We start from the raw sequence: 13,413 nt of genomic DNA, 5'->3' as shown, positions 1-13,413 counted from the left end.
TAAAATTCAACTTGTATGATATGAAATTATGAGAAAAGTAGTAGGCTTAACTGTATAAGTAAAATATCCGTTACTTGGAGCCTTTGACCGCAAGATTGGAGAAGAAACCAAAACTTGGTCATCCTATTAAATTTGCGGGTTTGATAGTTGACTCCGCAGAAAAAAAAAAATCATTGGATCACGTGCCACATTACAACAAGCTGGCAGCAGGAACGTAGAATAGTTGTTTGCTTGAATCCTTGATGTATGGATCAGGATTCGGGAATCAGAGACAAGAGAGATCCCAGAAGCACTAAGTAACAGAATATTGGGGTAAGAATCATGGAAATGACACTAGGAATTGCTATTCTCAAGATGGATATGATCAAAGAATCAATCAATCAACCAATTAGTTAAATTCAATTAGAAGTTCATCTTCACTGATTTAGCTCAGTATCCGTCACGTTTCAATCAAGCATGCCCACAAATTCTGTATCTACAATTTGCACACCATACACATATTGGAGACACAAGACCAATTATCAAGGAGTGATTTGCCTGGAAGCAGCGATAAGGCTTATAATAAGCTAACATTGATACAAACATTTAACCCCGGAACTTGCCTTTAATGCTTTGCCGGAATCAAACAAACCACACTTTTGCCCATAATTCTCTCCTAGAACAGAGAACATTGTTGGATGTCCCCATCATTAAATCTTTCCATAGCAATGACGACACATTTTTCCAATAACTTTAGTTGGGGATGTTTCTCATGGTCACCTATTACCAGATTTATTAGCTGAGGGGTAACTGGGTCCGTCCAAGTCAATTAGCGTAAAATCGTATGGCACAGATATAGAATTTGACGTATCAACAAGCAAGGAAGATTTCGCGGCACCAGAGTGTGAAGCACCAGAATTGGGACCAGAATCTTTGGGACTGTTGCTATCGGACGAGAAACCTGAGAGCCGTGCATCATCAGACTTGCTTGCAATGTTGGGCTTGTTTCTTCTAACACTTTCCATCTCTGGACCAATTGGAACAAAGGTTCGGGATCGATACTTCCTAGGTCCCTCGTCACCATCATGGTTATAGAGAACGTAATCATGATACGTTGGTGCAAACTGCCAGAAATTTTGAATATCAGAATACCAGTAGAGATTAGACAAAACAAATGGGGAGGCAGTCTTTTAGATGAAATCGTGGAGCTAGAACTATATTAGTAGATAAGATAGGCATTAAACTTGCATATACAAATATGCTACCAATATGAAACATGGTTGCACTGGGCAGGATATATAAATGGATTTTGAACTGGATGTGAGACCTAATTGATTTGGGTCCCGAACTACATATAATCGTAGAGAGGACCGAGTCTTCTACGCGTTTGAGAACAAGTGATATATGTATGTAACACAATTCCGCAGGACATAGAAGTGGGACTCACCTGGTGGACCGTGTCATGGTAGAAGTCATTTAACATCAAAGCATGTGCGAGGCTAGCTGACAAACCACGGGATGCACCTATGTTAGCACCGGCATATTCTTTGTAGGGGAATGCATAGAAGTGCCCAAGAGCAGCAAGAAGCATCTCGACACAAATGATAATATTTTGAAGTTGAGCAGCTTCATCTGCATCCTTGATGAATCCCGACTTTGCAGCAAGAAAGACTAAGACGCCCTAAGATATGAGAGCAAAAGGTCAGCCATTTCAAACCTATACTAACAAAGCAAAAGTACCAAACAAGATCATAAACAATAAACCATCCACAAATTCTACTTTAGAACACAGAAAATGATGGTACTAAAGCATGCTAACATCTTCACACACATACACGGATGACATAAAATCTTAACCCCCTGCATTTTCACAATGAACGCCATATTTATTAGCAGCAGTTTTGACACAGAATCTTGGCACCCTGCATTTTCAGACACTGGATTTCAGGCCATATGCAGTGCCTCTATTTAACAGAGAGATTAATCTGTTTTGGAATCAAAGGGGTGGAATTTTTATTCTCCTTTTCTATTACTTGGAGGAATTCAAAATTGTTTAGAAAAAAATTACACTGAATTTCTCGATATTTAGTGTAATAACACCGAACATCCCTCAATTTACACACCCTAGTACGTAAATAACTGCCTTGTCGCTAACAGAAACTAACACCTGATTCATAAGGAAATTGTCTATATTGACAATATTTAAGCAGCATAGAGGACATTGAAGTGGATACCAGGGCTCAGTGTTTCTATCTTTGGCAAAGGTATCCTGGGCAACAACTGCACAAGGCCTTGGAATCTTAGGACCAGAAGAGTTGCTTAAGAGACACCACCACTGCATTGTGAAGAACAACATAAGTGTCTTGACACTGTCTTTGAAGAAGCTGGATTACATGCAGTCAAGAAGAACCCCAAGAGCAGGGTGCAGAAGGTGGACAACAAGATCAAGTTCCATATTCACTGTCCAAGGTGGTGGTGGAACAAGTTTTGTCGTCTCTTAGTGTGAAATAAATCTTTTGCAGCATGTACATTCAATAAAATAAAGGGTAAACCTAGGTTCAATACTGTTCCATTTCTTTCGTTCGACTTTCGTGCTCTAGCTCTTTTTCTTTTCTTTTTAAAGACCAAACATGGTTGCTTCTTTTGTGGGTTCCAATTTTTATAATGCATTCAAGAAAGTGAAAAATACCACAAAATTTAGGGAAAGGGGGAATGCCTGTGTTTTCAATATTGAAATCCTTTGGCAGAAAATGTGGTTCTCAACAGGGTAAGATTTGACAATTATGTGCACGTCTAATTTGACCAATGAGAATACTGAGTATCTCATCATTTTCTGGGTTAAATTTTTAAACTAGTAATCATGTGCCATGCACATCCTATGAATTTCATCAACATGACAAATCGACTGTTAACTCCAACGGTGGTTGGTGCAAAAACGACAAGTTTACTGTTGTGTTTTCCAAAATAGAGGGGTGTCAAGTTCAAACACTGAAACTGAGGAATATCAATGTACTTTTTTCTTGAAGATACAAGATTCCAATATCATCTTAACCTCATTCCTAGCTAGTATTTTTTGTTACATAACATTCACATCCTTTCTTATTGCTACATACACAAATAAAATTGCCATTTCGCCATTTCATGTTCTACCTATCTTACCATGTGACATGCAATGAAAGAGAACCGATAACATACAGAACAGGGAAGGAGAAAAGTTGAAAAGAAGAGGTATGAAAAACCTGCCAATAAGTCAGGAACACGACAGATTTTATTATGATAAACTTTGGTACTGGGTTGAATGGCTGAAGCAGATCCCTGCATGCCACATAGAACAAAGCAAGAGCATACAGCGCCACTGTGTATGAAATTGTATATATGATTGTAAGATACAAGTACGACTGAGTTGGACTGAAATTGCCATCCTTATATTTCCCCTTCTCATAAAGTATGAGTGTAAGAACAACTAAAATGGGCTTCAAAATCACAAACTGCAAACAGCCTTGCTTGCATTTCCGTATAAAACGCCTGCAACAGAAGTTAATTAGGGAGATGTGATCATCAACTATGAACTATCAACTATGATATAATGATCATGATGCCACATCCAAAGTTTGCAATTATGCATCAGAATTATCGCTTCCCTAGGATGACAAGAATTACATTTTCTGGTAACGAACAAATGAACTTTCGATCATGTCAATTACGTGATCTGAACTACTCAAAAAGTTTGGTAAATAAATAAATAAATAACAAAAATAAAAATAAAAATCCATGCAAAATTCTTGGGATCAATTTCAAAGGAACTAGTGGATTAATAAGCATCAAAAATAGAAATAACTCCTGATTCCCATTATACATAGTAGACATAAATCAACATTTTGAGACCAAAAAGATTTAAATCCAAAAGTATACATCACCCACCCGTCCAGTGGTAGAGGAGGCAAGCAACAAGTCATAAGAAACCATGATGGCTTTAGAATCCGACCACTTAAACTTAGGACCACCGCCCCAGGACCACCAACCCATGCAAGGCACAAGGATAGAAAATTATAAATAACCCAAGCTTCATATCTGAAAAGTAGGCAAGAGAATATGATTAATATACTGATCCTCCTTAATAAACATAGATATGTAAAATGCATTTCTATTTCTACAACAAAGAAGAATAAGAGAAAGGGGAAACCAGTAAACTAAAGGAATACAGGACATTAAATAATGAAAGTGTGTTAACTTCAAGGATTGAATATGCAAGCAATCTGTGTATGTTGAACCCCGGCCAAACAACCAACAGAAGAATATTAGTTAACATTGTTTGGTTTTTACAGGGTTGTGAATTTATCCACAGTAAGATCTCAAGCAAGCAAGTTCTGCAAAGTGACTTCAATATTCAATATATATGTAAATATAAGTAGAATAGAAGTGTAACCTAGCATCACTCTTGATCATTTCCAAACCCCTTGGACTATTTGGACGATGGCACATTCACTAGTTCAAAAGTTACCTTCGTTACTATATGACACAGACCTAACTAACTCTGCTAAGAAAGCTAACATATTCAAGATCTCCCTGCCTAACTTATGTGGGACTTGCATCACTTGTACTTGTGAGTGTTTGCTAAATCAAGACTAGGTAGAATTATTGTAATTTTTATACCTGATGACCAAAAAAGAAAAAGAAGAAACCAAGAATAACTTACCCTTCCCGGATGGAATCAAAATAGATTGAGCCCATAGGTATAACAAGAGCCAAGAATGACATCAGCGCATAAACCTGTTGCAAAAACAATAATTTTAAATTAAATCAGCAGCATAATACAGATTATAGAATACAAACTGGCATTATCCCCAATGAAATATCAAAAGTTCTATGGTGATACTGAAACTATATAAGATAATAAATAATTGACGAAAACAAAAGAACTAGGATACACAACATGAAAATGACGTGACTGTAAATGCAATGAACAGGAGAAAAACACATTATAGTCTCAAGAGCTTGAAGGGTAAACCTTAGTCCATTTTATACTTTAAGCTCTTCGCTTCCTTTCCCTCCAAAATCAAACTAAAAAACATACCCTAAATGCATTAGCCATAGCAAGAAACTTCAAATAGTCAAGTAACTTCAAAGAATTCCATAATTTTAAAATTTCTAGACCAATCTAATATCGAGAGACGGAACCACTCCCCAGCCCCCAGCCTCAAACCTCCAGCTCCAAGTCTCCATTCACACACATAAACCGACTAACTTCCACATACATGTTTACACGGTAGACTTACCACAACTCTTCCCTTTAAATGCAGTATAACACAATTATATGATATAATAATATTTTAACTTTAGGATAAAATGTTAATGGTTTGATCACCTATTGAGCTACTGAAAACTACTTTGTCCAACAAAAATGGAAACCAAATACAATCATCACTAAGAAACCACCCTAATATCTTCATCCACCGTAAAAAAATATAAAATAATAATAATAATAAATTATAATAAAAATTATAATGAATTAAAAATACAAAATTATAAAAATTGAGTGAAAACGAATGTTAATGAATGCATTTACAATGACATTTATGTCAGTAAATGCAACAATGTAGCATATATGTTAGTAGAATTTCAACAACTCCTCTCCTTAACTAAATGCAAAGTAGCATAATATTAACCATATAAAATCCATATGATCACCAATGAAGCTACTGAAGACTACTTTATCCAACAAAAAGGGAAACCAAATTCAATGATCACTAATAAGTAATAAAACGACTCCAATATCTTCATATATATGCCGTGTAAAATAAAAAAAATACATTGGCATATATGTTAGTGAAGCGATTGAATCACCCACTGAATCATTACTCACCGGAACCATAAAGACGATGCGAACAATGTAGCGCTGAAAAGTGGGCTCGGTGTAATTGAGAAGGTGCCTATAAATGTGAAGAAGCGACAACGCAATAGCTCCGCATGTGCAGAAGAAAGCGATGACGTATAAGTAAATCGGAACACCTCCATGCCCCATTCCTTTTTCTCGCGGCCACCAAAAACCCCAAAATTTAGAATCTCCCTTACGCCAAGTTGTTAACGACGCATTTTTTAGGCACTAGGAATTAGAGAAAGTGGAAGTGAACCCTAATCGAAGGTTGGTAATTTGGAATTCGGAGATCTAAGGAGCGTTTTGTGAAGAAAGGAGAAAGAAAGAGGGAAGAAATGGTGTTGCTGGCGCTTTGATTAATGGCGGCGGTTGGCTTTGCTGTGAAGGAATCGGAAGGGAGCGCACATAGAGAGCGAGCGAGCGAGCGAGAGAGAGAGAGAGACAGAGACAGACAGGATTTTAAAGAATTTCGAACTTCCTTGTATTCATAGTGCCAGCAACACGGATACGATAGCTTACTTTTTTTTATTCGCTACCAAACATAATTATTAGTCTCATAATTAGTACCAGCAAAAATTACAGATTTACAGGCAGTGCCAAGTGTTTTTCTTTTCTCTTTAAATGGAAAAAAAAAAGGTTATATTACGTGTAAACTAAAATCAGCGATCAAAATCAGTTATCACTGTAAAATACATGCTAGAATATAAATACACTATAAAAATAAATTAAACCACACATGTATTTATATACAAATACATTAGTTATTGATTTTAGTATACAAATAGCATTTCTCTGAAAAAAATACAAAAGAGATACATTGTTAAACTATGCATTTATGAGAAAAAAATGGCTACTAAAAATCGCTTTTTAATTTTAATATTAGGAGGTAGATAGTGTTTTTTATCGTTATTGTTGGCATGAGTGTTATCTATGAGTGTGAATGATTGTTGACGACTAGAAGATAAATTTGAGCTTCCGACTTCTAGAGGCACAAAATTGGAGGGTCAGTTTTTGATAAATTTGAAGCCCAAATTTAAAGTTTTGGAGGAATCATCAAACGGCTAAATTGAATTGAAGAAGATCGGACGGTGATTATGGGTGAGCGAAATCTGAGCCTCAGATTTGAAGTCCTTCTAATCCGACAGATAGGGCGAAGCAAAGCAGATCTAACAGCAAGGGAGTAGTCCGCAAATCTGACCCACAGATTTGTGACTACTCCCCACGTGTCACCCATGCACTGTAACATTAAAGACTAAAGCCGCGCTTCTATCTTCCTTCTTTCAAGCTTCATTCATCTCTGAACATCACTTTCTTCCTTTTTTGTAACACTTCCATTTACTTCCATAACTGATATCCTATCCACTCAAAAAATCAATTACAATGCCTAAAAGAAAATTAAAAAAATTGATCGCCTTGAATTTCGCATTGTTAGCTATCTTGGTCAAGCTAATTATATAAATATCTTTGTTGGAACTTAATGTATAGCTCGATACACGGCACTTGTGTTCGAGTTTGATAATAGATTGAAAACATCTCTTACATACTCACTTTATCAGTGACATACTTCGTTTGGAAATGAACGAACCTACCAAACACTGATATAGGATGCCGATACAAAAATGCTCGATACCCTCTTTGATATATGCGGATCTACTCTTTCACAAATAATACATTTTAGTTCTTCAAATGGTAATATAAAAGGAATAATAAAGCTCACATGGATTCTTGCATACAAATCTTACGCTCTTAGGTGTTTGTAATAAGATTTGACCATGGTAATATAATTTTAACATAATCCTATCCTCTATTTTGTTTAGAAACAATGCTTTACTGGTAGTTCATATGGGCAAAAATAAAAAAAGAACAAACTCAAAACGGTAAAAAACGAAGAAAAAGATGAGTTGAAGAAGATGAAGTTTCTGGAAGTGACCCGTGGGTATATATATAGAGGAAAGTATCATTTTTGTCCTCAACGTTTGGGGTAAGTCCCAAAGTTGTCCCTAACGTTTCAAAATTGACTCAATGTTGTCATGTCGTTAAGGATCTGTTAACGGAATTGACGGCGGGACAAAATCGAGACGATTTTAAAACGTTAGGAACTTAAATAGGACGAAAACGTTGGGGATAAAAACGATACATAGAAATAAATTTTTATTTTATCTTTTACTAATATCAATCTTTTACGGTACATAGTTATTCAATTATTTTTTAATTACATCTAAGTAAATTACACTTAATCACATTACTTTGATTCTAAATAATTTTTTTTATAATTTTACTCTTAAAAGATTTTTACTCATCATAAAATATTTGTAGAATGACTAGAATCACATTATTTTATTTTATATGTATCATTTTTTTTCACAAATTTATGTACTAGTCATTTTGGTACATAGTTATTAAATTATTATTTAATCACATCTAAGTAAATTATACTTAATCACATAACTTTTATTCTAAATAAATTTATTTTTTTATAATTTTACTCTTAAAAATTTTTACTCATCATAAAATATTTGTAGAATGACTAGTACATAGATTTGTGGAGAAAAAAAATGATACATATACAATAAAATAATGTGATTCTAGTCATTCTACAAATTTTATGATGAGTAAAAATCTTTAAGAGTAAAATTATAAAAAAAATTATTTAGAATCAAAGTAATGTGATTAAGTGTAATTTACATGGATGTGATTAAAAAATAATTGAATAACTATGTACCGTAAAATATTGATATTAGTGAAGGATAAAATAAAAATTTATTTCTATGTATCATTTTTGTCCCCAACGTTTTTGTCCTATTTAAGTCCCTAACGTTTCAAAATCGTCTCAATTTTGTCCTGCCGTCAATTCGGTTAACAGATCTTAACGGCATGACAACATTGAGTCAATTTTGAAACGTTAGGGACAACTTTAGGACTTACCCCAAATGTTAGGGACAAAAACAATACTTTACTATATATATATATATATATATATATATATATATATAACAAATCTGAGGTTCAAATTTGCATTTTTCTAAAATCAATTTTTTTTTTAATTTGTAAAATTGACCTACCAATTTGGATTTTTAGTTTTTATATTTTTTTATTACTGAAAACTAACCCATTGATTTGTTAAAAATTAAAAGAAAAATTAGTCACACACAAGTCGGAGGCTCCGATTTGTGAACTACCTAATTTTAATTCAGCTAACCTAAAGATTTCTTCCCCCTCCCCCAAATCAGTGCATCCAATTTGTGCTTTTGAATAATAAAAAAAAAAGAAACACCTCCATATGTTTTATAAACACACCCTTCCTCCATATTCAGGAACAATACATTATCTGATTTCATATCCAAAAAATTGAGCTATTAAAAATAGGTTGAAAAATTTTGATATTGCAGAGCTGAGTGTGAAATTCCTGACCATGAGTTACAAACTTACCTATTGAGATTTGGAAATAACCTGGACGTTGGGAGTGTATTGCAAAGGTTTCCTCACATTTAAGTATTTTTGTCCATCAAATCTAATTAAATTAGTTCAAATCCAACAAAATTTATTCACATAACATGCACATAAATCATGCACTTTTTTTCTTCGTATTTTTCTTTTTTTACGCGTTGTTTTCATTTCTTCCTCCTTCTTCTATTGATATTGTTGTAGCTGCATTTTATTTTTATTTTATTTTTTCTTCTCTTTCTTACATATTATTGTAGTTATTTCTTTTTTTATTTGATTTTTTCTTTTTTTTTTAGTTTTGTTTCTCTTAAGAGAATAAAATAAAAAGAATTATTATGAGAAAGAAGAAGAAGAAAAAGAAGAGGGAGAGTCTTAAATTTGTAGAATTTATCAGAAAAAAGCATAGAAATTTCTTAATAATAACACAAAAATTTCTTAATTTTGACTCTGAAATTTTGCTACAAAAACACAGAAATATATTCTTTAATGTTGCATTTTTTTTCTTATTATTCTTCTTTCTTTCTTTCTTTTCTGTTGCCCTTACTTCTTCTTTTAGGAGTATTGCTTCTCATTAGACTTGAGTGAATATGTCTGTACTGTACTTCAATCATATTTAGTTGAATAAATGTTGGTTCACACTTATTGGATTGACTTCTTGCCAGAAATAAAAATAGCACAGAAATGTATTTAAAGTGACACCAGAATTTAAATACAGTCATAGAAGATAGAAAGTAAATTGCATACTAAAATATCACATCAAATCTATAAAATAAAATAAGATAGCACTGAAATAATTACTTAAAATTGGCACCAGCAGTTCAGTAACATGACACAAAAAATATTAAATATTTCTAAAAAACTATTTTTTTTCACGAACATTTTAGTTGCAGATTCACAAATTTTGATAGAAAAGAGAATAAGTGAAAAAATCTATAGATAATGCAATAAAATTGAGCAAAACAAGTGCAGTAAAAGAGAATATTAGTACTTTTGTTACTAATTCTGTAACACCCCATTACCCTAAACCTTACCTCTAGCCGTAAAGTAAAAGACAACAAAGTGCTACGACAGTTCTAAAACTTAATATATATATATATATATATATATATATATATATATATATATATGTTACGGATCCGACCCACGGATCCCGCATACCCGGTTACCCGGGGACAACCCGTTTCGACCCGAAGGCCCAAAACCGGCCCTTCAAAGCTTCTAACCAACTTTCAAACCCAAATATCTCTCTTATCTTAGCCAAATAAGATAAAATAAGATATTCACCATCACCTATAAATAGAGGACCCAGGTCCCTCTAGGTATTCATTCATTCCTCACACCTTCTACCTCTTAGATCCATTCTGACTTGAGCGTCGGAGTGTCTTTGCAGGTACCACCCCCATCGCTCCAGTCAAGCAATCCGGCTCCAGCCTTGCCCGCGGGTTCCCGATCCACCCTTCAACCCGTACCGGAGACATCTCGTACATTGGCGCCGTCTGTGGGGACCCTGCGCCAGCTGGGCCCAATGGGGGACGTCTTAGCGGAAACTCCCTCAAGCCAGGATGACTCTCAACCGATTAACCCAACCCCCGAGCACCGAGAGGTCACAAACCAAGCGAGAATAGCGAGTATTGTCCAAAACGCGAACGACCACGACGTCATGGACCGACGACATCCTGAGAAAGCCAGAGACAAAGCAGCGCAGATCATCCAGGACCTCTGCCTCCGGGTTCAGGAACTCGAAGGCAAGATAACCAATAAAGAAAAACACAACAACGAACACGGAAGCCATGCAACCTCCAGATCAAGGTCTCGCCGCGGTAGGTCGCCAACCCGACGACACGACAGAAGAGACGGTCGCAGCTCCTCACGCGACCACAGACACGAGAAATCGCCAGAACGGTGATACAACAAGAAACATAACCGCAGCGCTTCTCGAGATCTGAGTTATCAACACTACTCAGACGAAGATCGGAGGGACCGAAACACCAAACGCACGAGAAACGACCATATAATAATGGGAGCTACGCCCTTTACAGAAAGAATCCTAAGAGCAAAACTCCCCAAAGGCTTCGACAAACCTACCGATATGAAGTACGATGGAACTAAGGATCCCCAAGAACATCTAACGGCTTTTGAAGCCAGAATGAACCTAGAAGGAGCGGCCGACGCGGTCTGATGCAGAGCCTTCCCGGTAACCCTCGCCGGGCCAGCGATCAAATGGTTCAACGCCCTCCCAAACGGATCCATAGCCAGTTTCCACGATATTACACGAAAGTTCATGGCCCAGTTCAGTACTAGGATCACTAAAGCTAAACACCCCATCAGCTTACTAGGGGTCACACAAAAACAAGAAGAATCCACAAGAAAATACCTCGACCGCTTCAACGACGAATGCCTAACGGTCGACGGACTCACAGATTCCGTCGCAAGCCTTTGCCTGACCAATGGGCTAATGAACGAAGATTTTCACAAACACCTCACCACCAGACCGGTATGGACCATGCATGAGATCCAAAACGTAGCCAAAGACTACATCAACGACGAAGAAGTCAGCCAGGTCGTCGCGGCCAACAAGCGGCAGCACGGCAATACTCAACGCGGCAACTCGGCTTCTCACCATAACCCAACGCCCAAGGAGAATCAACGGGACCACCCCAGGCCGACTAGCCGACCACCGAGAATAGGCAAATTCTCTAATTACACCCCCCTGACAGCACCAATTACCGAGATATACCACCAAATAGCAGATCGAGGCATCATTCCGAAAGCCCGACAACTCAAAGAAAGGACAGGAGGCAACAAAACCCTCTACTGCGAATACCACCGAGGTTACGGTCACAAAACACAAGATTGTTTCGACCTTAAAGACGCCCTTGAACAAGCCATACGAGACGGCAAACTCCCAGAATTTGCCAAAATCATCAGAGAACCGAGACGCGCAGAGAGAGACAGGTCGTCGGAGAGAGAAGGACGTAACCCGAGAACCCAAAAGCAACCCCCCAGGGAAAGCCCAGAGGAAGATCCGACCATCATAGTAAACGTCATCACAGGCAAGGACGTATCAAGCAAGTCAAAACTAACAATGAAGAAAGACCTCAAGGTAATGGCTGTAAGGAACCAAGCCCCAATCTCCGCGGCCGATAATACGATAACGTTCTTACCAGAAGACTGCCAACACGGCACCTCAGCCGAGGATGCCCTTTTCGTCATCTCGGCTAGAATCGGAACAGGACTCGTACGAAGGATACTGGTAGACACCGGGGCAGACTCAAACATCCTCTTTCGAGGAGCCTTCGATAAACTCGGACTCCACAATGACAACCTCCAAACACACCGCCACGGCGTCACGGGACTCGGAGACAACTTTCTCAAACCAGATGGCTCAATCACACTTCCCATCACCATAGGAACGAGCAGCCAGAAGAAGACAATCCTATCTGAATTCGTAGTCTTAAAAGACTCCACAGCCTATAACGTGATCCTCGGAAGGAAAACAATCAATGACTTCTCCGCAGTCATCTTTACCAAATACCTCCTTATGAAATTCAGAACCGATGACGGCTCCGTCGGTACCATCCACGGGGACTGAGAAGTCGTAGACGAATGCGACAACACCAGCCTAGCCCTAAGGAAGAAATCCCGAGATGTGGCCGGAGTATTCCTAGCCGATCTGGATGCCCGACAAGACGGCCAACCCAGGCCAGAGCCAGAAGGAGATATGGAAAAACTACAAATAGGACCAACCAAAGACGAATATACCTTTATTAATAGGAACCTCCCATATGACCTCAAAGAGGAACTCTCTCAACTCCTGAAACAAAATAGAGACATGTTTGCATTCACACCAGCCGACATGCCGGGAATAAACCCCGACCTAATGTCCCACCGTCTAGCCGTGGACCCCAAAGCTAAACCAGTAGCACAAAGGAGAAGAAAAATGTCATCAGACCGAGCCACCGAAGTCAAAAAAACAAGTCAAAGCCCTACTCGAGGCCAACTTCATCCGGGAACTCCCCTACACGACCTGGCTAGCCAACGTCGTACTAGTGAAAAAATCTAACGGGAAATGGCGAATGTGCGTCGACTACACGGACCTCAACAAAGCTTGTCCA

At 37.4% G+C, this 13,413-nt stretch overlaps 2 protein-coding genes across 2 annotated transcripts; one reads left to right on the top strand and one right to left on the bottom strand.

The window, feature by feature from the left end:
• Positions 1 to 361: 361 nt before the first annotated feature.
• On the bottom strand, positions 362 to 6,391 carry LOC112775780 (uncharacterized). The gene is made up of 6 exons (XM_025819623.3): positions 5,843 to 6,391; positions 4,676 to 4,749; positions 3,901 to 4,050; positions 3,219 to 3,504; positions 1,427 to 1,660; positions 362 to 1,103 (listed from the first exon to the last, which is right to left on the bottom strand). Exons 1-6 carry the CDS (start codon positions 5,999 to 6,001, stop codon positions 756 to 758), a joined length of 1,251 nt encoding a protein of 416 aa, XP_025675408.1. The 5' UTR covers positions 6,002 to 6,391; the 3' UTR covers positions 362 to 755.
• Positions 6,392 to 12,383: 5,992 nt separating this feature from the next.
• LOC140182213 (uncharacterized) lies at positions 12,384 to 12,890 on the top strand. The gene has a single exon (XM_072228353.1). It carries the CDS (start codon positions 12,384 to 12,386, stop codon positions 12,888 to 12,890), a length of 507 nt encoding a protein of 168 aa, XP_072084454.1.
• The last annotated feature ends 523 nt before the right edge of the window (positions 12,891 to 13,413 follow it).

The sequence above is a fragment of the Arachis hypogaea genome, chromosome 19 (genome assembly GCF_003086295.3).
Source record: "Arachis hypogaea cultivar Tifrunner chromosome 19, arahy.Tifrunner.gnm2.J5K5, whole genome shotgun sequence".
In the NCBI taxonomy this organism is placed as follows: domain Eukaryota; kingdom Viridiplantae; phylum Streptophyta; class Magnoliopsida; order Fabales; family Fabaceae; genus Arachis; species Arachis hypogaea.
Note: the sequence above shows the minus strand (reverse complement) of the source record. Positions and strands in the feature narration are given on the sequence as shown.

Excerpts from the sequence above, each read along its gene's own strand:
- LOC112775780 (XM_025819623.3), bottom strand. The coding sequence starts at position 6,001 with ATGGGGCATGGAGGTGTTCCGATTTACTTATACGTCATCGCTTTCTTC. Across the intron at positions 4,051-4,675 it reads TTTGATTCCATCCGGGAAGG|ATATGAAGCTTGGGTTATTT; the intron begins GTAAGTTATTCT and ends CCTACTTTTCAG. Across the intron at positions 1,104-1,426 it reads ACCATGACACGGTCCACCAG|TTTGCACCAACGTATCATGA; the intron begins GTGAGTCCCACT and ends AATTTCTGGCAG.
- LOC140182213 (XM_072228353.1), top strand. The coding sequence starts at position 12,384 with ATGAAGAAAGACCTCAAGGTAATGGCTGTAAGGAACCAAGCCCCAATC.